General features: G+C 47.1%; 1 protein-coding gene across 3 annotated transcripts in view; it reads left to right on the forward strand.

Annotated features, from left to right (window-relative positions):
- The window catches only part of dnajc27 (DnaJ (Hsp40) homolog, subfamily C, member 27), a 41,908-nt gene extending 27,837 nt beyond the window's left edge, over positions 1-14,071 (forward strand). For 2 of the 3 annotated variants that reach the window (XM_067988472.1, XM_067988471.1), the window contains exons 3-8: positions 1,780-1,849; positions 3,773-3,937; positions 4,425-4,547; positions 4,924-5,081; positions 7,987-8,034; positions 10,984-14,071. In XM_067988472.1, the coding sequence (XP_067844573.1) occupies positions 1,780-1,849; positions 3,773-3,937; positions 4,425-4,547; positions 4,924-5,081; positions 7,987-8,034; positions 10,984-11,116 (697 nt within the window). In that variant the 3' untranslated portion in view covers positions 11,117-14,071. The remainder of the gene's footprint in view (positions 1-1,779; positions 1,850-3,772; positions 3,938-4,424; positions 4,548-4,923; positions 5,082-7,986; positions 8,035-10,983) is intronic. The other variant, XM_067988473.1, reaches the window with a different exon arrangement.
- The last annotated feature ends 12,779 nt before the right edge of the window (positions 14,072-26,850 follow it).

A 26,850-nucleotide genomic window follows, 5' to 3' on the forward strand; every position in this document is an offset into this window, starting at 1 on the left:
GGAAAGTGCTCCCGGCCCAGGAGTGGTTCTGGAGCCACGGGACCCCGGGGAAAGTGCTCCCGGCCCAGGAGTGGTTCTGGAGCCACGGGACCCCGGGGAAAGTGCTCCCGGCCCAGGAGTGGTTCTGGAACCACGGGACCCCGGGGAAAGTGCTCCCGGCCCAGGAGTGGTTCTGGAGCCACGGGACCCCGGGGAAAGTGCTCCCGGCCCAGGAGTGGTTCTGGAGCCACGGGGCCCCGGGGAAAGTGCTCCCGGCCCAGGAGTGGTTCTGGAACCACGGGACCCCGGGGAAAGTGCTCCCGGCCCAGGAGTGGTTCTGGATCCACAAGACCCCGGGGAAAGTGCTCCTGGCCCAGGAGTGGTTCTGGAGCCACGGGATCCCGGGGAAAGTGCTCCCGGCCCAGGAGTGGTTCTGGAACCACGGGGCCCCGGGGAAAGTGCTCCCGGCCCAGGAGTGGTTCTGGAGCCACAGGACCCCGGGGAAAGTGCTCCTGGCCCAGGAGTGGTTCTGGAGCCACGGGATCCCGGGGAAAGTGCTCCCGGCCCAGGAGTGGTTCTGGAACCACGGGGCCCCGGGGAAAGTGCTCCCGGCCCAGGAGTGGTTCTGGGACCCCGGGGAAGTATGCTCCCGGCCCAGGAGTGGTTCTGGAGCCACGGGGCCCTGGGGAAAGTGCTCCCGGCCCAGGAGTGGTTCTGGAGCCACGGGACCCCGGGGAAAGTGCTCCCGGCCCAGGAGTGGTTCTGGAACCACGGGGCCCCGGGGAAAGTGCTCCCGGCCCAGGAGTGGTTCTGGAGCCACAGGACCCCGGGGAAAGTGCTCCTGGCCCAGGAGTGGTTCTGGAGCCACGGGATCCCGGGGAAAGTGCTCCCGGCCCAGGAGTGGTTCTGGAACCACGGGGCCCCGGGGAAAGTGCTCCCGGCCCAGGAGTGGTTCTGGGACCCCGGGGAAGTATGCTCCCGGCCCAGGAGTGGTTCTGGAGCCACGGGGCCCTGGGGAAAGTGCTCCCGGCCCAGGAGTGGTTCTGGAGCCACGGGACCCCGGGGAAAGTGCTCCCGGCCCAGGAGTGGTTCTGGAGCCACGGGACCCCGGGGAAAGTGCTCCCGGCCCAGGAGTGGTTCTGGAACCACGGGACCCCGGGGAAAGTGCTCCCGGCCCAGGAGTGGTTCTGGAGCCACGGGACCCCGGGGAAAGTGCTCCCGGCCCAGGAGTGGTTCTGGAACCACGGGGCCCCGGGGAAATGCTCCCGGCCCAGGAGTGGTTCTGGAGCCACGGGACCCCGGGGAAAGTGCTCCCGGCCCAGGAGTGGTTCTGGAGCCACGGGGCCCCGGGGAAAGTGCTCCCGGCCCAGGAGTGGTTCTGGAACCACGGGACCCCGGGGAAAGTGCTCCTGGCCCAGGAGTGGTTCTGGAACCACGGGGCCCCGGGGAAAGTGCTCCCGGCCCAGGAGTGGTTCTGGAACCACGGGGCCCCGGGGAAAGTGCTCCCGGCCCAGGAGTGGTTCTGGAACCACGGGGCCCCGGGGAAAGTGCTCCCGGCCCAGGAGTGGTTCTGGAACCACGGGGCCCCGGGGAAAGTGCTCCCGGCCCAGGAGTGGTTCTGGAACCACGGGGCCCCGGGGAAAGTGCTCCCGGCCCAGGAGTGGTTCTGGAACCACGGGGCCCCGGGGAAAGTGTGGGATAGAGGTGTAATTTGGATAAATATTACAGAACTGAAGTGCAATTGAGCACCTATAACGCAAAGCTGCTTATCAGATATTTTTACGTTTTTTTGCCCCTCAGGGTGCAGGTGAGGGATCGAGAGATTAAAGTTAACATCTTTGACATGGCGGGTCATCCGTTCTTCTATGAGGTAGGTAAGAGAGAGAAAGAACTTGTATTTGTATGGGCATCTTTCACCTCAGGGTGTGACATAACACTTCACAGCCCATGAAGTACAGTCACTGTTGTTCTGTAGGCAGTTGCGGTTGCCAATTTGCACACAGCAAGGTCCCACAGACTGCAATGAAATGAATGACCAGTTAATCTGTTTTAGTGATGTTGGTTGATGGATAAATATTGGCCAGGACAGCGGGAGACCTTTACTGCTCTTGGAATAGTGCCACGGGATCTTTTACATAGAATTACACAGATATTGTAACAGAAACAGGCTGTTCAGCAAAGCCAGTCCATGTTGGTGTTTATCCTCCACACGAGCAGTATCCTAATCCCATGTTCCACCCTGTTCCCATATCCGTTTATCCTCTATCCTTCAACCACCTATTCTCAAATGTTGACATGGTCTCTGCTTCAATCACTAAACCCACAGTGAATCCCACAACCTTCTGTGTAAAAAAAAAGCTTCTCCTGCTCTCTGTCCTCAATCTCTTACATTTAATCTTGTACCTATGTCCCTTTGTTCTAGACCCCCTCATCGGAAACACTCTGTTTCTATCTACTCTGTCCTATCCAGTCATAATTTTAACCACCTCTATCAAATCACCCCTTAACTTCTCCTGTTTTAATGAAAGCAGCTCTGATTTTTCAAGTCTTTCTCCATATTAGTATTTCCTTTTATCAGGTAGCATGCTAATGAATCTCCCCTCTCCACAAACTTTCTATAGTGTGGAGCCCAAAACTGCACACAATCTCCAACTGTGGTCTTACTATGGTTTATATAGATTCACCATTACATCTCAACTTTTATATTCTATAAATCCCAGGATTCCAATTGGTTTTTTATGTCCTTTTCCATTTAAGGAGCTGCTTTTAATGTCTTGTGAACCTGAACCCCAAAATTTATGAAAAGTATATATTTACTCTGCACCTCTGTAATCTCCTTTTGAACAATATCTCATTGTTGCCCTACAGTCCAGTGTGCCAATTTCTCTTTCCACCTCACCTGTTAGCTCATTCCTCATCTTTCTAAAATCTGTCTATTCCAATCTGATGCCCTTGTTTTTGTACCAACTTTTTACCTTAAACCTTGTCATATTATGGTCACTACTCCCAAGGTGCTCACCCACATTTAACTCATTTACCTGATCTATTTCATTACTCATAACTAGATCTAGCAACACCTCTCCCCTTGTGGGCTTAGGAACATCCACCTTGAGGATCCACTTGTGCACCGCTTAGGAATTCCATTCTCTTTTCTCACTTAATTCTTCCGAGTCCCAGTCAATAAGTGGTGTTTCAAAATGTCCTACAATCATAATTCTGTTATTCTTTCTCATCTCCCTGATCTATCTGCAGATTTCCTCTTCCATTTTCCTCCCACAATTAGGAGGTCTGTTGAATAACCCCACTAATATAACAATCCCCCTTTATCTTTGACCTCTAACCATACTGAATGTCTGCTAATTTTGTTTTTTTCCCCGCTCCCCAGACTCATTCTGCATGCTATCTTTTTTTATTTGTATATTTACCTCATCTATTTCTACCTTCTCTACTTGCTCTTTCTAATTGTTTATATTTTCCATGCTGTCCCTTCCTTCCTGATTTAAATGACTCACTTCCCCATGGATCCATTTTGGTAGTTCATTAGCTGCCACCCTGTTCAGATGTAGCATATCTTTATGGAATAGCTCTCTTCTTCCCCGCAACTGGTGCCAATGCGCCATTAGAGAGAAGCCCTCTGCCCTTTAGCCGTGCATTGAGCTCCCTAATCCTCCTATCCTGGATTGCAAAAGATAGAGTCCACCCCTCTATCAGCCCTCCGATTACCACTGCTAAAGTTAGTAGCACTACTTTGTTTAAATTGCTTGTCTTGCAGTAATGGTCTTGTTCGTAACAGGTACGAAATGAATTTTACAAAGACACTCAAGGGGTGATCCTGACCTATGATGTGGGGCAGAAAGACTCCTTCGATGCGTTGGAGAGTTGGCTCGCTGAGATGAAGCAGGAACTGGGGCCTCATACGAACATGGAGAACATAGTGTTTGTTGTCTGCGGCAACAAGGTAACAATTTGTGCTGTCACTCGTTGTACCAGCTGGCGTCTCACTATCTGGACTTGGGACAGTGTAGAGGGAGCTTTACTCTGTATCTAACCCGTGCTGTACCTGCCCTGGGAGTGTTTGATGGGACAGTGTAGAGGGAGCTTTACTCTGTATGTAACCCTGTACCTGCCCTGGGAGTGTTTGATGGGACAGTGTAGAGGGAGCTTTACTCTGTATGTAACCCTGTACCTGCCCTGGGAGTGTTTGATGGGACAGTGTAGAGGGAGCTTTACTCTGTATGTAACCCTGTACCTGCCCTGGGAGTGTTTGATGGGACACAGGGTGGCTAGAGTGGGAAGTATTCCTTTCTCTGGCGCTAACCTCCCCCTTTCAGCACAAAATGCATCAAAAAATGAAAGTGGCTGCCTAACGTGTAAGTGGGAGGTGGGCGGAGTGGGCAGTGTTCTCCTGTTCCTATGTTGTGTGTTTTCTCTTTGTGTTACCGCAGGTTGACTGTGGGAAGCGGCGGGTCGTCGATGAGAGTGAGGGGCGTCTCTGGGCCCAGAGCCGGGGATTCAACTACTTTGAAACCTCGGCGCAGTCTGGAGAGGGCATTAATGAGATGTTTCAGGTACATACATGGGGCGGAGTCATTCCACACAGCCAGCGACCAGAGGACGGTCGGGGAAGAGGAGGATCTGTGAGCAGAGAATTGCGCATTGTTGGGCGGCTTATCCACGTGTCTGATCGGAGCGTATTCACATTCCCTATTTTGGGCATAATACAGAAATCCCATTCAAACACAGACATGTCTTTCCCCCGCCCCCCAAACCGGGTTACTGTGCCCCTCCCACCAGTAGTACTTTGCCCGTTTTCCCCCCCCCCCCCCCGCCCTCCCACCCTGGGGTTACTATGTCCCTCCACCCTCCGCTGTGTTCGGGGAGCGCTGTGTACCAAATACAGTTTAATCCCTGTTTTCCCCCTCTCTACATTGCTTTTGGTTCTAGACCTTCTTCTCCTCGATCCTTGACTTGTGTGAGAATGGTAAACGGCCTCAGTCCAGCGTAAGCGTGGGGTTTACCAAGGAGCAGGCAGACACCATCCGCCGGATACGCAATAGTAAGGACAGCTGGGAAATGTTGGGAATGAAGCCCGGAGTATCCAGGTAAAGCAAACTATCGACCAGGTGAAGGGAAACCCACCTGAGACTGTACAGTTCGCTTGTGTCTCAGAACCAGTTCCAGCACATGTACAATACACATGCAAGCTATTTGACCATAGAGGGCTCTCTTAACATTAGGGGGCCTCACCGATAAGGGGGAGGGAGGAGCAGGGAGAAGGGAGGAGGAGGAGGAGAAGCATGATGTGGTAGTTGTGGGGGAATCAATAATTAGGGGGACAGATAGCATCCTTTTGTAAGTAGGATCAAGAGTCCCACATGGTATTTTGCCTACCTGATGCCGTAGGGATAAGCCAATTAGGGAGGTAAACATGTGGCTGAAAGACTGGTGTGGGAAGGAGGGGTCCCATTTCATGGGACACTGGCACTAGTACTGGGACAGGAAGGAGCTATACCGCTGGGACCAGGGTCCTAGCAGAATGGATTAATAGGACGGTCACAAGGACTTTTTAAACTAGTAATCGATGGTGGGGGGGGGAGCTCAGGTGGAAAAAGTTGTGTAAATAATAATTCTAAAGCAAACGAAAAGTAAGAGAGTAGAGTGATAGTCAAAAATTATGCTTTAGGCACTATAGGTAAAGGGAAAACTAAAAGATGTAAAGCAATTTAAATCAAGAGAGAGAAAAATAACATTAGAGCAGAAGGACAGATTAGGGTGTGTGGTCCAAATAAGCATTCTTTATACAGATGTACAGAGTATAAGGAACAAATTGAAAAGAATTGCAGGAGCAAATTCAACTTAGGCTAAATGACATGGTAGCCATTACTGAGACATGGCTGCAAGACAGTCAGGATGGGGAACTGATTATACCAGGTTATAAGGTTTACAGGAAGGATAGGGAAACTGGTAGAGGGGGAGGAGTAGTAGCCTTAGTGATTAAGGATGAAATTACTTCAATGATGAGAGGATATAAAGAGAGGTAAACAGGCTGTGGAGATTTTATGGGTAGAATTAAGAAATAGAAAAAGATTTAAGACTGTAGTGGGAGTTGTGTATAGGCCCCCTGGTAGCAGCTGTGAAGTGGCAGAATGTAGCAAAGGCAGAGTGGTTTTAATGGGGGATTTTGACTCACATAGATTGGGAGAAGCAGACGAGCTCATGTCAGAAAGATAGCGAATTTCTTGTGTGTTCAGGACAGTTTTCTGCAATAATATGTCCTAGAACCAACAAGGGGGCAGGCCACATTAGATTTAATAATGAGTAATGAATCAGATTTAGTTAACAGCCTAACAGTGCGTGAACAGTGCTATTTAAAAAAGGAGGGAGAGAGAAAACAGGGAACTACAGACTGGTTAGCTTAACATCAGTAGTAGGGAAAATGCTAGAGTCGATTATAAAGGATGTGATAACAGGACAGTTAGAAAATATCAACGGGATTAGACAAAGTCAACATGGATTTATGAAAGGGAAATCATGTTTGATAAACCTACTGGAGTTTTTTGAGGATGTAACTGGTAGAATAGATAAAGGAGAACCAGTGGATGTGGTTTATTTAGATTTTCAGAAGGCCTTTGATAAGGTCCCACACAAGAGGTTAGTGTGCAAAATTAAAGCATGTGGGATTGGGGGTAATATACTGGCATGGATTGAGAATTGGTTAACAGACAGGAAATAGAATAGGAATAAACGGGTCTTTTTCGGGGTGGCAGGCAGTGACTAGTGGGGTACCGCAGGGATCAGTGCTTGGGCCCCAGCTATTCACAATATATATCAATGATTTGGATGAGGGAACCAAATGTAACATTTCCAAGTTTGCTGACGACACAAAACTAGATGGACTCGTGAGTTGTGAGGAGGATGCAAAGAGGCTTCGAGCGATTTAGACAAGTTGAGTGAGTGGGCAAATACATGGCAGATGCAGTATAATGTGGATAAATGTGAAGTTATCCACTTCGGAAGGAAAAACAGAAAGGCAGGGTATTATTTAAATGGTGATAGATTGGGAAACGCTGATGTACAAAGGGACCTGGGTGTCCTTGTACACCAGTCACTGAAAGCAAACATACAGGTGCCGCAAGCAGTTAGGAAGGCAAATGGTATGTTGGCCTTCATTGCAAGAGGATTTGAGTTCAGGAGCAAGGATGTCTTACTGCAGTTATACAGGGCCTTGGTGAGACCACACCTGGAGTATTGTGTGCTGTTTTGGTCTCCTTACCTAAGAAAGGATATACTTGCCGTAGAGGGAGTGCAGCGAAGGTTCACCAGACTGATTCCTGGGATGGCAGGACTGTCATATGAGGAGAGATTGGGTCGACTCGGTCTTTATTCACTTGAATTTAGAAGAATGAGAGGGGATCGCCTTGAAACATAACAGGGCTAGACAGACTGGATGCAGGGAGGATGTTTCCTCTGGCTGGGGAGTCCAGAACGAGGGGTCACAGTCTCAGGATACGGGGTAGGACATTTAGGACTGAGATGAGAAATTTCTTCACTGAGGGTGGTGAACTCTACCACAGAAGGCTGTGGAGGCCAAGTCACTGAATATATTTAAGAAGGAGCTAGATAGATTTCCAGACACAAAAGGCATCAGGGGGAATGGGGAGAGTGGGAATATGGTATTGAGGTAGAGGATCAGCCATGATCATATTGAATGGCGGAGCAGGCTCGAAGGGCCGAATGGCCTACTCCTGCTCCTATTTTCTACGTTTCTATGAACATTTATCTAAAAGCGATCATAATATGATAGAGTTCAATGCTGCGTTTGGAAGGGAGAAACCTGTATCAGCTACTAAGATTCTAAATTTAGGTAAGGCCGACTTCAGCGAGTTAAGACAGAGGCTGTCCATGGTAAACAGGACAAATCTGTTAATGGGTAAAATGACAGATGATCAGTGGGAGGTGTTCAAAAAAGAATTTAACGTGATACTGAACCAGTTTATACCCCTAAAGGGACAAGAGCTCTACTTGCCAAAAAAACAGCCATGGACGACAAAAGAGGTAAGGGACAACATAAAACTAAAGAAAAAGCATACAAAAATGCAAAAAATAACACAGATCCTGGCGACATCGGAGAGATGCAAAGGGTGACAAACAGATAGTAAGAGCTACAAAAAGGGAATATGAAAAGAAATGCAAGGGATATTAAAATCAACACTAAAAATCTTTACAATTATATTAGGAGAAAGAGGGTGATCAAGAGCAACATGGGCCCCTTTAAAAACTGATAATGGTGAGATTGTAAATGAAAATAAGGAAGTGGTGGAAATGTTAAATAATTACTTTGTCAGTATTTACAGTAGAGAAAGAGGATCGCATGCCAGACACCCCAAGGAAACTAATTTTGAATCAGGGGTCTCACCATAATTAACGTAAGCAAATTAACAGTAATGAAGAAAATAATGGCACTAGAGTGACAAATCCCCAGGACCAGATGGTTTCCATCCCAGGATGTTAAAGGGAGTAGGTGAGCACATTGCAGATGCCGTAACTATAATCTTTCAAAGTTCTCTCGATTCAGGAACTGTTCCTTCAGATTGGAAAATTGCACATCACTCCGCTATTTAAGAAAGGTGAGAGAGGAAAACCAGGGAATTATAGACCAGTTAGCCTAACATCTGTTGTCAGGAAATTACTAGAGTCTATAATTAAGGATAAGGATTGAACACCTTTAAAATTTTCAGCTGATCAGAGAGAGCCAGCATGGATTTGTAAAGGGTAGGTCATATCTGATGAACCTGACTGAATTTTTTGAAGAGGTGACTAAAGTAGTGGTCAGGGGAATGTCTATGGCTGTTGTTTATATGGACTTCCAGAAAGCATTCGATAAAGTTCCTCATAAGAGACTGTTAACTAAAGTTGAGGCTCACGGAATTGAGGGCAAATTATTGACCTGGTTAGGAAATTGGCTGAGCGGCAGGAGACAGAGAGTAGGGATAATGGGCAGGTACTCAAATTGGCAGGATGTGATTGGTGTCTCATGGGGAACTGTGTTGGGGCCTCAACTATTCACTGTATTTATTAACAACTTAGATGACGGGATAAAGAGCTACATATCCAAGTTTGCCGATGACAAAGATAGGCAACGTTGTAAGCAGTGTAGATGGAAGCATGAAAGTACAGAGAAATATTAATAGATTGTGAATGGGCAAAACTGTGGCAAATGGATTTCAATGTAGGCAAGTGTGAGGTCATCCACTTTGGACCTAAAAGGATAAATCAGAGTACTTTCTAAATGGCGTAAAGCTCGAAACAGTGGCGGTCCGAAGAGACTTAGGGGTTCAGGTACATAGATCATTAAAATGTCATGGACAGGTACAGAAAATAATCAAAAAGGCTAATGGATTGCTGGCCTTTATATCTAGAGAATTAGAATACAAGGGGGTAGAGGTTATGCTACAGCTATACAAAGCACTGGTTAGACCACACCTGGAGTAGTGTTCAGTTCTGGGCACCGCACCTTAGGAAGGAGATATTGGCCTTGGAGGGAGTGTAGCGTAGATTTACTAGAATGATACCTGGACTCCAAGGGTTAAATTACAAGGAGAGATTACACAAACTAGGGTTGTATTCCCAGGAATGTAGAAGATTAAGGGGTGATTTGATCGAAGTTTTCAAGATATTAACGGGAACTGATAGTTTCTCTCTATCTGCCCTATTTCTGTTGGTTGGGGAGTCTAGGACTAGGGGACTGGACTCACAAGCTCTGGAATTGAATTGAATAAATCTGGTCATTTGTGGGCTGGCATTGGAAAAATGACCCCAAAAACTGCTGGATTTTGTAAAAACCCAATTGGTTCACTGGGGGAACTTGACATTCAGCAGACTGATGGAGGATAACACACTCAGTGAGTCCCCCCCACATCACTGAAACCATGGGGTACATCGCCCCCGGATCACCCCACCTCTGGATACCCCGCCCCCGGGGATACATCTTTCTTGGGGCCTCTGGAGGTTACGTGAAACTTTGCACATGGACAGTTTTGGTGTTGGCACCAGTGTGCCAAATGCACCCTGCAGTGTGCTGGGGTGGACTCGAAGAACCACTGTCTGGCATAGATTGTGGAACTCCTGTCGCTGTCTGCCAATACCAGGTTCCAGTTGTACTTTGTACAACTGTATGTGGTTCAGAATAGAGCACTGTGAGGTATGTTGGAGCTGACAGGCCTGGACTGCAAGACTGTGTCCTCTCCTTCCCCACTGAGTATCTCCTAACCCTGGTGATCTTGGTGAGCTATAAAAGCGAGAACGTCATTTGTTTTTAATCATTCTCAGGATGTGGGCGTCACTGGCAAGGCCAGTATTTATTGCCCATCCCTAGTTGCCCTGAGAAGGTGGTGGTGGGCCTTCTTGAACTGCTAGTGGTTTGATATATTGGAGTGGCTCAGACGGCAGTTAAGCGTCAACCATGTTGGTGTGGGACTGGAGTCACATATAGGCCGGACCGGGTGGGTCTGGAGTCACATATAGGCCTAGACTCGGTCAGGACAGCAGGTTTCCTTCCCTAAAGGAAATTAGTGAACCAGTTGGGTTTTTACGACAATCGGACAGCTTCATGGTCACTTTTACTGAGACCAGCTTTTTATATCCAGATTTTTTTGAACTGAATTCAAATTCTCAAACTGCCACGGTTGGATTTGAACTCACATTCTCTGGATTATTAGTTCAGTAACAGAGCCACTGCATTACCATACCCCATAACCACTGCACTACCATACCCGTACTGTGGGAATCACAAAAATAGAAAATAATGAAAAAGGACAATAGGTCCATAAGCATTGGATAGAAAGAAGACCATTTCAAGTTAGAACTGAGTTGCATCCAAATTGTTGTCATTCTCCGTCTCCTGACGGATGCTGCTTGAGCCACTGTGTATTTCCAGCCATGCCCCTTTTATATTGTGTTTTAAGGGGGTTGATTGTGGATCCTGAGATTGTGCCACTTTTACAGGGATGAGGTAAACAAAGCCTATCGGAAGCTGGCCATGCTCCTTCACCCAGACAAGTGCATCGCCCCGGGGAGCGAAGACGCCTTCAAAGCGGTCGTCAACGCACGGACTGTGTTGCTGAAAAACATCAAGTAAAAAAGGCGAGAACCATTGAACTCCGCCTTGATTCTGACGCCAGATTAGAAATCATCCTCTCCTCGGACTGAATGTTACACCATCTGTACTTGAGATTTCAGTGGAAATAAGGAGTCAGCAAATGTCATTTAATAAACGTGAACATTTACACTTGGTGTAATTCTTACACTGATCGTCACAACCATGCTTCACTCATCCAAACACTAAGAGGAAGCAAGCTGCAACTGAATCCTTTAAAGGGAAAGTGGTTTGGAGATGGTGTGCCCTGTGTGAAGCGTATTACAAGTGTTTTAAAGAGGCCCAGTGTTGGAGGGCGATTTGCACTCTGGGCTGACGAAGGTGGGCATTGAAGAGGGACTTTACACATAATGAATGCAAGTACTACAAGGAGCACAGATGAGTATTGGAGCAATTTTGTACGCTCTCCTCTTCATCTCTATACTCATGCCCCTAATTCAGGTGTCCTGCTTAGCAACCCCCTTCCTTCAATACATGAACCCTCACTGACGTCATCCGAAGAGCCTCGAGGCTGTACGTTTGTTTGAGTTTCAGTGCAAAAGTTTTTCTGTTTATTGGTTGGTGTTGCAGGAGGTGATGGTAATGGCAATAGCTGCCTGATGTAGCAGCACAAATGGCCACTTCTCATTGTGTATCTAACCCTGAGCAGCTCCTAATTCTTGTCTCACACGAGATTCTTGAGCCACTCACAAGGGAAGAGGAGCTGAGGTGGTTTCCCATTGCCTTCCTCGTGGTTTTTATCTTCGGAGTAACTTCTCCTGATTGGGCAACAACCAAGGCTAAAGAGCCCACCTACCCTTTACGCTGGTGGGTCATCCAGACACGAATAATCCCTGCTGTACATCAGCCCCGTATTTAGAGCTGCAATCCGGCTTCCACTCGCCGGGACTGTGGAGAGGGATTTGAACCCTTCACCTGACTCGGAGGCAGGAATACTACCCTAGAGCCAGTGGTCACTCCGTGGTGCATTTGTGCCCCTTTTGAAATGCTTATCATCTTTCCTTACTGGCCTGCTGGTTTGTATCTTATTAATTGCTGAAAGTTGATTGTTCCTCTTCTGTCTCTCTTCCCCCAATCCTGAAGACTGTCATTGTTTCTGGCTCACTGTTCCGCAGGTGCTGCCACCTTTCCAGTACCTCGGCTGAGTGACCTTTCTCCACGTGTGACCGATACACTGAGTAGTGGCAGATTGTTTGACAGCTGATCCAATCCTGTCGACCTCCATCTGCACATGAAGTCACTGAATAGCAATCGGGAGAATCTGTTTCTCCCCCACCCCCACAGGAATCATAGCACCTCGCCTGATGCCCTACCTGAGTGCAGGACAGGCCTCCAGTCTGCAGTTGTCTTCTGTATGGCTCACTGCTACAGTGAAGAGCGTATTTACCACTAAACCATTGCGGGCCCCTGGTCACATGGTGTCTTGGTGGTGAAATAGTGCTGGGTTTGACCACAGGCAGTGCGGAGTGTACTGAATAGAGGGGATCAGGCTGAATAAATGCAAACAAATAACCCATAAACCATGTGATTGAGTGAAGGGAGTAGTAGCCAGACGAGAGTGGCCCATTCATGGACAATGCCTCACTCCTCTCTTGCTATTCATATTCGTGGCATCGTTACATTTGGGACCCCGCACCTGGACCTGCTTTTAAGACAGTGGTGCCAGTTAGTACCTATGTGATGAAGATTGGCGACCGCTGTTCATGGCACACTGCCACTGCCTGTAGGTATACCGCCTGTGCCACCCAGTTCTCGCCCTGGCATACTTAGCCAAGATGTTTGCCTATTGCCTGTTTAAGTTTAACCAGGGAGTACACTCGTGTGCCTGTTTGTTCAGTAGGCTGATACATTCTAATTTTCGGGTTTGTGAGAACTGCTGATTCACAAAGAGGACTATGAAGTTAGCAGGTTTTCAGTGCACACCATACTGTGCATTGAAGAATTGGAAGTTCAGTTGGAAGGATTGTTTGATGCTACTGATAACTGGTACATAACATGGTGGATGTGCACCCTGACCAGCATTCTTTGGGGAGTGGTGTGGTGAGAGGTGATTTTCTGGCAGAGGGAAGGGTTAAAGTGTGTGATTACCACAGTGAGGGTCGGTGTGCTCTCTCTCCGTTTACACTGTAACTGTCAGTTGGTTGGAGAATATATATGGGATATGTTGGTGCATCCAGGGTAGGAAAGAAAATATCTCATGACATTTTCCGTGTGACCTTCGGGTGCAGTGTGTTGTGTTTGTCAATCACGTTACTCTGTTGTGTCTGTAATCCTGGGGATATTGGCGGTGCAGTGTTACCCACCCATACTGTCACCATGCTGTGTTAATAAGTCCTGAGTTTCCATCTATCTTCAGTGCATTTCTTAATGATTCAGGGGAGCCTTTCTCACCGCTTGAAAGATGATATTTTAATGTATTTTAATATTTGGCTGGTAGTTATTTATTTTGTTTTTCATTTGTGTTGAACGTGTAATACATGAATCGAACACTCTACAGACTGTTAAAATATGCTTTATTTATTCGTTTTGATGAGTGTGATGTTTTCCAGCTGTGATATCCTAACACTGGGAATTTTCACTAACACTAGGATCTGGGGTACAGAACTGGTGGGTACAGGTCTCTATATAACAGGGATACAGTATTGGTGGGTACGGGTCTGTCACTATAACACTGGGGTACAGTACTGGTGGGTACAGGTCTGTCACTGCTTCTGCCACTGCCAGCCCCAATCTAAAGAAATAGGTGAGGGGACCTCAGAAGACGTGTATTTGCAACATTAATGGTCATTGACTTAAATGTGACTGTTTTGCCCATAAAGCCCATTGGTGCCAATATATTTCCCAGTGCCAACAGGGGCTGTTACTCCATGTTCTCCAGAAGTATCTTTCTGAGTGTTAATTAGTTAATTGTACATGAAAATAAATGCATTATATTAACTGACAGTGTTTTATTGAGTGGGAATCTCCTTTCTGAGCTGTTTGGTTTGTGCTGTGACTGTCAAGCAGCTTCTGAGGCTGGAGGAAGAGCCATGGATGGAAGGTTTGAAGGGTTGCAGGAAGGTATGGAGAACTATTGACTACTCCACAACTTAACGGTAAGATGTGTTGAGAAACGTAGGCTGAAGTGTTCAGTGTAATTTACACACATTTAGTGCTAGCTACTAACAGTTTTACTTCTTACAACAACAATGGCTAACTCCCACTATCAAATAGGGCAGACTTGACAACAGATGATGTGGCAAATGACTTAGTTACCACTTATGCTAAAGTCTGACAAGCCTCCGAGCCACTCATCTACTAAGCAAGGTCCTGTTAAGGTAACTAAAGGGAGGGAAAGCTGTCTTTTAAAAAAAATTCGTTCATGGGGTGTGGGCGTCGCTGGCAAGGCCAGCATTTATTGCCCGTCCCTAATTGGCCTTGAGAAGGTGGTGGTGAGCTGCCGCCTTGAACCGCTGCAGTCCATGTGATGAAGGTTCTCTCACCTTAAGTAGGGAGTTCCAGGATTTTGACCCAGTGACGATGAAGGAACGACTATATATTTCCAAGTCGGGATGCTGTGTGACTTGGAGGGGAACATGCAGGTGGTGGTCCCATGTGCCTACTGCCCTTGTCCTAGGTGGTAGAGGTCGTGGGAGGTGCTGTCAAAGAAGCCTTGGCGAATTGCTGCATTGCATCCTGTAGATGGTATACACTGCAGCCATGGTGTGCCGATGGTGAAGGGAGTGAATGTTTAGGGTGGTGGATGGGGTGCCAATCAAGCGGGCCGCTTTGTCCTGGATGGTGTCGAGCTTCTTGAGTGTTGTTGGAGCTCCAACTCATCCAGACAAGTGGAGAGTATTCCATCACACTCCTGACTTGTGCCTTGAAGATAGTGGAAGGCTTTGGGGAGTCATGAGGTGAGTCACTCGCCACAGAATACCCAGCCTCTGACCTGCTCTTGTAGCCACAGTATTTATATGGCTGGTCCAGTTAAGTTTCTGGTCAATGGTGACCCTCAGGATGTTGATGGTGGGGGATTCGGTGATGGCAATGCCGTTGAACGTCAAGGGAGGTGGTTAGACTCTCTCTTGTTGGAGATAGTCATTGCCTGGCACTTGTCTGGCGTGAATATTACTTGCCACTTTTCAGCCCAAGCCTGGATGTTGTCCAGGTCTTGCTGCATGCGGGCACGGACTGCTTCGATACCTGAGGGGATGCGAATGGAACTGAACGCGGTGCAATCATCAGCGAACATCCCCATTTCTGACCTTATGATGGAGGGAAGGTCGTTGACGAAGCAGGTCATTGGTGAAAGAAAGCAGCCTTAAAAGTTGAGGCCTTTTCAGGATAATCAAGGGCTACTGCAAAGGTGGGTTATAATGCAGTGCATCTTGAGGCCAGGAGAGTCCTCGGGGAGTTGTGCTCATCCATAAGAGTGGACAATTGCACAGAAATGATCCTAGATTATTTTCTGTTAGTTAAAGTCTATTGTAATTCTTCAGTTTTATTCCCCAAGTCTGTCTTTTCGAATGATGCTGTCTTCTCCGGTTGGCTCAAAGTTGCTGGAGTGATCGATGTCATCCCCTGATTGGCTCTGTTCCAAGGGCCTAGGTAGCATCACCGTTCCTTTGTCTCTCGAAGAAGCGGAACGAATTCAAACCGGTTCTGGCCAGTTCAGACCAGTGACTGAACTCCAGGTCACCTCAGATCAAAAGGTCAGTGTCTTTGTTAGCACTTCGAATTAAGCTCAATAGGTTTTTGCAGCCTCTGGCCAACAAGGGATCCTACTGAGCCTGAAAACATTCACCAAAGTTCACAAAGCACTGGCTCTTAAGCTGGTTCTTTGGGTTACCACGCCACATATATCAAAGGAACAGGTGGAATTTTGATCACGAGTGTGCAGGACAGGCTGTGGCTTTGAAATTGGAGAATTCTTTAAGACTCAAGAAAACCCCAGTTACAAGATGGCCAATGATTTTTGTAAGGCTTTCTATCTAGGGCCTTGTGTGGTACCCGTGCACAAGCTGCAAGCTAAAGGCATTCACTGCCAAATTTTGGATGTTACCCAGCATGTTCCTCCATGGCCAAGATGTGTGTAGGGGTAGGCGAGACTCACTGAATCTAACTGGGGAAAGAGTGAGGTCCACACTTAGTGCATGGCTAATATTCAAACAACGTGTGCAGGAATTACAACAATTATTCATTCCTGTCTGGCGCAAAAATAAAACAGGAAAGGTGGCTCAACCGTGGCTTACAAAAGAAATTAGGGATAGTATTAGATCCAAAGAGGAGACATATAAAATTGCCAGAAAAAGCGGCAAGCCTGAGGATTGGGAGCAGTTTAGAATTCAGCAAAGGAGGACAAAGAGATTGATTAAGAGGGGAAAAATAGAGCATGAGAGTAAACTAGCAGAGAACATAAAAACTGACTGTAAAAGCTTCTATAAATATGTCAAGAGAAAAAGATTAGTGAAAACAAATGTAGGTCCCTTACAGTCAGAAATGAGGGAAATTATAATGGGGAACAAGGACATGGCTGAACAATTAAACACATACTTTGGTTCTGTCTTCACAGAGGACACAAATAACCTGCCAGAAATGTTAGGGAACCAAGGGTCTAGTGAGAGGGAGGAACTGAAGGAAACCAGTATTAGTAAAAAAAAATAGTGCTTGGGAAATTAATGGGGCTAAAGGCTGACAAATCCCCAGGGCCTGATAATCCACATCCCAGAGTACTAAAGGAAGTAGCCCTGGAAATAGTAGATGCATTGGTGATCATCTTCCAAAATTCTACAGACTCTGGAACAGTTCCTACAGATTGGAGGGTGGCAAATGTAACCCCACTACTTAAAAAGGGAGGGAGAGAAAAAACAGGGAATTACAGACCAGTTAGCCTAACATCAGTAGTGGGGAAAATGCCAGAGTCTATTATAAAAGATGTGATAACAGAACACTTGGAGGGCATTAACGGGATTGGACAAAGTCAGCATAGGTTTATGAAAGGGAAATCATGCTTAACAAATCTACTGGAGTTTTTTGAGGATGTAACCAGTAGAATAGATAGGGGAGAACCAGCGGATGTGGTGTATTTGGATTTTCAGAAGGCTTTTGATAAGGTCCCACACAAGAAGTTAGTGTGCAAAATTAAAGCACATGGGATTGGGGGGAATATACTGGCATGGATTGAGAATTGGTTGACAGACAGGAAACAGAGAGTAGGAATAAACGGGTCTTTTTCCGGGTGGCAGGCAGTGACTAGTGGGGTACCGCAGGGATCAGTGCTTGGGCCCCAGATATTCACAATATATATCAACGATTTGGATGAGGGAACTAAATGTAACATTTCCAAGTTTGCAGATGACACAAAGCTGGGGTGGAATGTGAGCTGTGAGGAGGATGCAAAGAGGTTCCAATGTGATTGAGACAAGTTGGGTGAGTGGGCAAGAACATGGCAGATGCAGTATAACGTGGATAAATGTGAGGTTATCCACTTTGGTTGTAAAAACAGAAAGGCAGATTATTATCTGAATGGTGATAGATTGGGAAAAGGGGAGGTGCAATGAGACCTGGGTGTCCTTGTACACCAGTCGCTGAAAGCGAGCATTCAGGTGCAGCAAGCAGTTAGGAAGGCGAATGGTATGTTGGCCTTCATTGCAAGAGGATTTGAGTACAGGAACAGGGATGTCTTACTGCAGTTATACAGGGCCTTGGTGAGACCACATCTGGAGTATTGTGTGCAGTTTTGGTCTCCTTATCTGAGGAAGGATGTCCTTGCCATGGAGGGAGTGCAACGAAGGTTTACCAGATTGATTCCTGGGATGGCAGGACTGACATATGAGGAGAGATTGGGTCGACTAGGCCTATATTCACTAGAGTTTAGAAGAATGAGAGGTGATCTCATCGCGACATATAAAATTCTAACAGGACTAGACAGACTAGATGCAGGATGTTCCCGATGGCTGGGGAGTCCAGAACCAGGGGTCACAGTCTCAGGATACGGCGTATGCCATTTAGAACCGAGATGAGGAGAAATTTCTTCACTCAGAGGGTGGTGAGCCTGTGGAATTCTCTACCACAGAAGGCAGTGGAGGCCAAGTCATTAAATGTATTCAAGAAGGAGATAGATATATTTCTTAATGCTAAAGTCGGTGAGCGGCGGCAAAGAGCGAGACCAGAGCGGGGATAAAAACAGCGCGGAGAGAGCGAGAGTTCAGTCGGTGAGCGGTGGGAGAGAGCGAGACCAGAGCGGGGATAAAAACAGCGCGGAGAGAGCGAGAGTTCAGTCGGTGAGCAGGGGGAGAGAGCGAGACCAGAGCGGGGATATAAACAGCGCGGAGAGAGCGAGAGTTCAGTCGGTGAGCGGCGGGAGAGAGCGAGACCAGAGCGGGGATATAAACAGCGCGGAGAGAGCGAGAGTTCAGTCGGTGAGCGGCGGTAAAGAGCGAGACCAGAGCGGGGATATAAACAGCGCGGAGAGAGCGAGAGTTCAGTCGGTGAGCGGCGGGAGAGAGCGAGACCAGAGCGGGGATAAAAACAGCGCGGAGAGAGCGAGAGTCCAGTCGGTGAGCAGGGGGAGAGAGCGAGACCAGAGCGGGGATATAAACAGCGCAGAGAGAGCGAGACCAGAGCGGGGATAAAAACAGCGCGGAGAGAGCGGGAGTTCAGTCGGTGAGCGGGAGAGAGCGAGACCAGAGCGGGGATATAAACAGCGCGGAGAGAGCGAGAGTTCAGTCAGTGAGCGGGGGGAGAGAGTGAGACCAGAGCGGGGATAAAAACAGCGCGGAGAGAGCGAGAGTTCAGTCGGTGAGCGGGGGGAGAGAGCGAGACCAGAGCGGGGATATAAACAGCGCGGAGAGAGCGAGACCAGAGCTTACTCTGAGAGCGAGACTCTGAGACCAGTGGCAGTTCGGGGTGACGTCACCAGTCAGAAAGTGACGCGGCACAGGGGAGGCAGCTGATTGGTGAGTAGGTTCAGGTGAGTATTTCTACCATTTTACTGTAAGTAAAGTAATAAGAAAGGGAAGATCAGCAGGTTTTATAGCAGATAGTGTTTTTTTTTAGTGAACCTAGGTCCCTAGTATAGTTAACATTTTCTAATTTCAACGTAATTTAAAAGGGGTAACTCAGCTAAGGCAAGTCATGGCAGCAGACCTCGCACCCGTGATATGCTCCTCCTGCAAGATGTGGGAAGTCATGGACACTACCAGTGTCCCTGCCGACCATGTGTGCGGGAAGTGTGTCCACCTGCAGCTACTGACTGATCGTATCTCGGAGCTGGAGCTGCGGGTGGACTCACTGTGGAGCATCCGCGATGCAGAGAAACTCGTGGATAGCACGTTTAGCGAGTTGGTCACACCGCAGGTAAAGGGTATACAGGCAGGAAGTGAATGGGTGACCACCAGGAAGAGTAAGAGGTGCAGGCAGGTAGTGCAGGGGTCCCCTGTGGCCATCCCCCTCTCAAACAGATATGCCACTTTGGATGCTGTTGTGGGGGATGATTTATCAGGGGAAGGCAGCAGCAGCCAACTTCCTGGCACCATGGGTAGCTCTGCTGCACAGGCTGGGAGGAAAAAGAGTGAAAGAGCTATAGTGATAGGGGACTCAATTGTAAGGGGAATAGACAGGCATTTCTGCGGCCGCAACCGAGATTCCAGGATGGTGTGTTGCCTCCCTGGTGCAAGGATCAAGGACGTCTCGGAGCGGCTACAGAACATTTTGGAGGGGGAGGGCGAACAGCCAGCTGTCGTGGTGCACATAGGCACCAACGATATAGGTAAAAAAGGGGATGAGGTCCTAAAAGCAGAATATAGGGAGTTAGGAGGTAAATTAAAAAATAGGACCTCAAAGGTAGTAATCTCAGGATTGCTGCCAGTGCCACGTGCTAGTCAGAGTAGAAATAGGAGGATATTTCAAATGAATACGTGGCCAGAGGAATGGTGCAAGGGGGAGGGATTCAAATTCCTGGGACACTGGAAACGGTTCTGGGGGAGGTGGGACCAGTACAAACCGGACGGTCTGCACCTGGGCAGGGCCGGGACCGCTGTCCTAGGAGGAGTGTTTGCAAGTGCTGTTGGGGAGGGTTTAAACTAAAGTGGCAGGGGGTTGGGAACCTGAGCAGGGAGAGAGAGGAAAGCGTAACAGGAAGGGACAGAAGGTATGGAGTAATAGGTAAAGTGTTAAAAAAGGAAAAAGCAGGAACTAAGCGTCACAAAACAGATTTGAAAGTTCTTTATCTGAATGCACGTAGCATTCGTAACAAAATGGACGAGTTAACGGCACAAATAACTACGTATGGGTATGATCTTGTGGCCATTACAGAAACATGGCTGCAGGGTGACAACGACTGGGAATTAAATATGCCAGGGTATTTAACAATCAGGAAGGACAGGCAGGAAGGAAGGGGAGGTGGGGTGGCTATGTTAATAAAGGAAGGAATCACTGTAATACAGATAAATGATATTGGGACAAAGCATCAAGATAATGAAACAGTTTGGGTGGAGATAAGGAATAATAAGGGGAAAAAAACATTAGTGGGCGTAGTATATAGGCCTCCTAATAGTTGCAACTCTGCTGGAAGAAGTATTAATCAGGAAATAGTCGGGGCATGTAATAAGGGAACAGCTATAATTATGGGGGATTTTAATTATCATATTAACTGGACAAATCAAATTGGGCAGAGCAGCCTTGAGGACGAGTTCATTGAGTGCATCAGGGATGGATTTCTTGAGCAGTATGTAACTGATCCTACTAGGGGGCAGGCAACCTTGGACCTGGTCCTGTGTAATGAGTCAGGATTAATTAATAATGTCCTAGTTAAGGATCCCCTTGGAACGAGCGACCACAACATGGTTGAATTCCATATCCAATTAGAGGGTGAGAAGGTTGATTCTCAAAAAAGCGTACTGAGCTTGAATAAAGGAGACTATGATGGTATGAGAGCGGAATTGATTAAAGTGGACTGGGAAAATGGATTAAAGGGTAAGACGGTACATGAGCAGTGGTGTTCATTTAGGGAGTTATTTTACAACTTTCAAAATAAATATATTCCACTGAGGAAAAAAGGGTGTAAAAGAAATGACAGCCATCCGTGGCTAAGTAAAGAAATCAAGGATAGCATCCGACTAAAAACAAGGACATATAAGGTAGCCAAACTTAGTGGGAGGATAGAAGATTGGGAATTCTTCAAAAGACAGCAAAAAGTAACTAAAGGATTGATTAAGAAAGGGAAGTTAGATTATGAAAAGAAATTAGCAAAAAATATAAAAACAGATAGCAAGAGTTTCTATAGTTATATAAAAAGAAAAAGGGTGGCTAAGGCAAACGTAGGTCCCTTAGAGGATGAGACCGGGAAATTAATGGTGGGAAACATGGAGATGGCAAAAATGCTGAACAAATATTTTGTTTCAGTCTTTACAGCAGAGGACACTAAAAATATCCCAACACTGGACAAACAGGGGACTCTACGGGGGGAGGAGCTAAGTACGATTAAAATCACTCAGGAGATGGTACTCAGTAAAATAATGGGACTCAAAGCGGATAAATCCCCTGGACCTGATGGCTTCCATCCTAGGGTCTTGAGGGAAGTGGCAGTAGGGATTGTGGATGCTTTGGTGATAGTTTTCCAAAATTCCCTGGACTCAGGAGAGGTCCCGGCAGATTGGAAAACTGCTAATGTAACACCGTTATTTAAAAAGGGTAGTAGGCAGAAGGCTGGAAATTATAGACCAGTTAGCTTAACATCTGTGGTGGGTAAAATTTTGGAGTCTATTATTAAGGAGACAGTAACGGAACATTTAGATAAGCATAATTTAATAGGACAAAGTCAGCATGGCTTTATGAAGGGGAAGTCATGTCTGACAAATTTGCTTGAGTTCTTTGAGGATATAACGTACAGGGTGGATAAAGGGGAACCAGTGGACATAGTGTATTTAGACTTCCAGAAGGCATTCGACAAGGTGCCACATAAAAGATTATTACTTAAGATAAAAAATAACGGGATTGGGGGTAACATTCTGGCATGGGTGGAGGATTGGTTATCGAACAGGAAGCAGAGAGTTCGGATAAATGGTTCATTTTCGGACTGGCAACCAGTAACCAGTGGTGTTCCACAGGGGTCGGTGCTGGGTCCCCAACTCTTTACAATCTATATTAACGATTTGGAGGAGGGGACCGAGTGCAACATATCAAAATTTGCAGATGATACAAAGATGGGAGGGAAAGTAGAGAGTGAGGAGGACATAAAAAACCTGCAGGGGGATATCGACAGGCTGGGTGAGTGGGCGGAGATTTGGCAGATGCAATATAATATTGGAAAATGTGAGGTTATGCACTTTGGCAGGAAAAATCAGAGAGCAAGTTATTTTCTTAATGGCGAGAGACTGGAAAGTACTGCAGTACAAAGGGATCTGGGGGTCCTAGTGCAAGAAAATCAAAAAGTTGGTATGCAGGTGCAGCAGGTGATCAAGAAAGCCAACGGAATGTTGGCTTTTATTGCTAGGGGGATAGAATATAAAAACAGGGAGGTATTGCTGCAGTTATATAGGGTATTGGTGAGACCGCACCTGGAATACTGCATACAGTTTTGGTCTCCATACTTAAGAAAAGACATACTTGCTCTCGAGGCAGTACAAAGAAGGTTCACTCGGTTAATCCCGGGGATGAGGGGGTGGACATATGAGGAGAGGTTGAGTAGATTGGGACTCTACTCATTGGAGTTCAGAAGAATGAGAGGCGATCTTATTGAAACATATAAGATTGTGAAGGGGCTTGATCGGGTGGATGTGGTAAGGATGTTCCCAAAGATGGGTGAAACTAGAACTAGGGGGCATAATCTTAGAATAAGGGGCTGCTCTTTCAAAACTGAGATGAGGAGAAACTTCTTCACTCAGAGGGTAGTAGGTCTGTGGAATTTGCTGCCCCAGGAAGCTGTGGAAGCTACATCATTAGATAAATTTAAAACAGAAATTGACAGTTTTCTAGAAGTAAAGGGAATTAGGGGTTATGGGGAGCGGGCAGGAAATTGGACATGAAGCTGAGTTCGGATCGGTCAATGCCCTGTGGGTGGCGGAGAGGGCCCAGGGGCTGTGTGGCCGGGTCCTGCTCCTACTTCTTGTGTTCTTTAGATTTGTGGTTGGGATCAGATCAGCCATGATCTTATTGAATGGCGGAGCAGGCTCGAGGGGCCGATTGGCCTACTCCTGCTCCAATTTCTTATGTTCTTATGTTCTTATGTTAAAGGGATCAAGGGATATGGGGAAAAAGCGGGAACAGGGTACTGAGTTAGACGATCAGCCATGATCATTTTGAATGGCGGAGCAGGCCCGAAGGGCCGAATGGCCTACTCTTGCTCCTATTTTCTATGTTTCTTTGATCTGTTTTAGTGATGTTGATTTGAAGGATAAATGTTGGCAAGGGTACTGGGAGAACTCCCCCGCTCTTCTTCGAATAGTGCCTTCAGATCTTTTACGTCCACCTGAGAGGGCAGACGGGGCCTCGGTTTAACAGCACCTCTAACACTACAGCACTCCCTCAGTACTGCACTGAGTGTCAGCAAAGATTATGTGCTCAAGTCTCTGGAGTGGAGCTTGAACCCATGACCTTCTGAGTCAGAGGCGACTGGAACTTCTGAGTCATGCCTGACACCTTAACAACCCATGTCACGCGGTTTCCTCCCAATTCCTTGAGCTTTTAATTTTGCTATTAATCTCTTTTCCGGAACCTTATCAAATGACTTTTGGAAGTCCATATTGACAATGTCCATAGACACTCCCCATCCACCAGGTTAGTGATTTCCTCAAAAAATTTAACTAACTTACTCAGACATGACCTGCCCTTCACAAATCCATACTGACTCTCTCTGATTAGCTGATACCTGTCCAAGTACTCGGTCACTCTGTCTCTGATACATTCCAGTCACTTCCCCACGATCAATCTTAAACTGACAGGCCTATAGTTACCTGGTTTCTCTCTCCCTCGGTTCTTAAATAATGGCGTGACATTTGCAATTCTCCAATCCCAAGACACAATTCCTGAATCTTTGGAAAATAATGACTAATGCATCTGCAATTTCCTCACCTGTTTCTTTTAATACTCTGGGATGGAAACTATCAGGTCCTGGAGATTTATCTATTTTAAGTCCCATTATTTTCTCCATTACTATTTTCCAAACTTGTATTAAATCTACTAAGTTCCTTCCCTTGACTTATTTTTGGGTTCCCTGGTACCGTTCTATGTCCGAGATCTAGTGTGTTAATGTTGGACCTGTAGCCATTGTGTCTAGCCTGTGTGTACCTGGCCGGGGAGTACTTGATGTTGTTATTGGGTGACAGATGTGAAAAATCCCTGGTGCTCCAGCACAAAATTTCACCAAAAATAAATAAACCCTGAACTGTTTGGGATATTTCTAGGCTGACTGTAACTTGGTCATAGCCGAGCACCTTGTGAACGACCTGGCTGAGCTCCCTTGCAGAGATGTAGAATAAACCTTGCAGCTGGATCTCAACTTTCCTTCCCATGCCATCTGCTTCAAGTGAATATTGGGGGATTACGATACTCAGCACAACTGTTGCCCCCCCACCCTCAACCACCCACCCACCCGCCCTGCCCTGCCCTGCTGAAGGCAGTGACTTGTATGCCAGGATTGGGTTCCACAGATGTCGCCAAAGTGCTGTTTTTCTGTATGAGCTGAGATGGAGTGTTGGTAGCTATTTACCATGGGGGGCATCTTAGAATGATACAGCACAGTTGGCTGCCATTCGGCCCATCATACCTGTGCCTGCTCTTTGAAAGAGCTTTCCAATTAGTCCCATTTCCCCTGTTCTTTCCCCATAGCCCTGCAAATTTTTCCCCTTCAAGTATTTATCCAATTCCCTTTTGAAAGTTACCATTGAATCTGCTTCCACCGCCCTTTCAGGCAGCGCGTTCCAGATCATTCCAACTCAACGTCCCTAATCGCTGGGACAGTTGAGGCCAATTGTAGTGTCTGCATCCGGGCTGAGGTTAGCACAGACCATAGATGGAACCTGTAACCCTCCAGGTCTGTCTGAAGTCTTTCAACCCAACCTTAAATAGAAATCAAAAGTCATGTAATTGTAGTGGAGACAAAGTGCTCCGTGAACAGACCGGACTTGTAGAAGAGAAGGCCAAATGCTGTAGCATGAACATGGAAGGGTTGGTATTCTGGAAGGATGAGACCCAATGGACTGAAGGGCTGCCTTCATTCAGCCTGACCTCATGATGTGCTCGATGGAGACAGCATGCTCCAGTTTTTGGAAGTTGTTTTATATATTGTACGCTCTGGAGGTAGCTTTTTGCTTCCGTGCTCCAGGCGGGGAACCTGGCCCACTATGAGTGAGTTTGGAAATTCAGGAGAAATTCAGCACGATTTTCCAACCATTGAGCCTGCATCGAAGGTTCCACTCTTCATACTCCTTCTATCTCATACTCTTAATAGCCCTTTCTGCCAAAAAGTTATCCATCACACTCAACAGTGATTTGCATTTATATAGCACCTTTAATGTTGTAAAATGTGTCAATGTGCTTCACAGAAGCATTATTAAACAAAATTTGACACTGAGCCAATAAGGAGATGTTAGGACAGGTGACCAAAAGCTTGGTCAGTGAGGCGGAGAAGTTTAGGGAGGGAGTTCCAGAACTTAGGGCCTAGGCAACTGAAGGCATGGCCGCCAATGGTGGAGCGATTAAAATCTGGGTTGCGCAAGAAGCCAGAATTGGAGGAGCGCAGAGATCTCGGAGGGTTGTAGGGCTGGAGGAGGTTACAGAGATAGGGAGGGGCGAGGCCACGGAGGGATTTGAAAACAAGGATGAGAATTTTAAAATCGAGGTGTTCCTGGACCAGGAGCCAATGTAGGTCAGCGAGCACAGGGGGTGATGGGAGAACGGGACTTGGTGCAAGTTTGGAAATCACCTGAAGAAACTTAATACTGACCAATACTCTTATGCTTGTCCCAATCAGATGCATTGCCCTATTGTGACCAGATGGCTTTAGTTGTCCATGCAGGATCTGTGCTGTAAGATTGGAGCTTTCAGTACAGGGAGTAGTTGGTCAGATTCAAGATTTGAGAGTGCCTGAGTTGACCAGCGGGGATCTTGGTCTCATTGCTTCCTTCCCTGTTGCCGAATCCCTCATCAACCTATCCAAGGGGCTGACCTTAAACCAGATGAGCTCAAAATCTAGCTGCCCAATGGGATTGAGCCTACCTCCATCTAAGATGACCATTGGGATTGAGCCTACCTCGATCTTCAGTGACCAATGGGATTGAGCCTACCTCGATCTTCAGTGACCAATGGGATTGAGCCTACCTCGATCTTCAATGACCAATGGGATTGAGCCTACCTCGATCTAAGATGACCAATGGGATTTGGCGATGTCAGGACATGAACAATGGGATTTGAATGTCACCAAGAGGAGTGGCTGACGCCAACAATGGGACTTAGCGTATGAGGTGTGGTCTTGACCAATCGCATTGTGCCTGGATAACGGCGGGGGAGTGTCGCACGTTAGGAGTGGCCAGTGGCGCAGTGCCAGTGGGCAGTGGCGCAGTGCCAGTGGGCAGTGGAGCAGTGCCAGTGGCGCAGTGCCAGTGGGCAGGAATCGAGCCGAGTTAACACCTTGGGGAAAGGGGCGGCCACTCTTCAGCACCCGGCACAGTGACAGCTCTCCACAAAACCCAACCAGCCCGTCCAAGGAGGGAGGTGACGGCTGACACTCACCAGAA

The sequence above is a fragment of the Heptranchias perlo genome, chromosome 8 (assembly GCF_035084215.1).
Source record: "Heptranchias perlo isolate sHepPer1 chromosome 8, sHepPer1.hap1, whole genome shotgun sequence".
NCBI lineage: Eukaryota > Metazoa > Chordata > Chondrichthyes > Hexanchiformes > Hexanchidae > Heptranchias > Heptranchias perlo.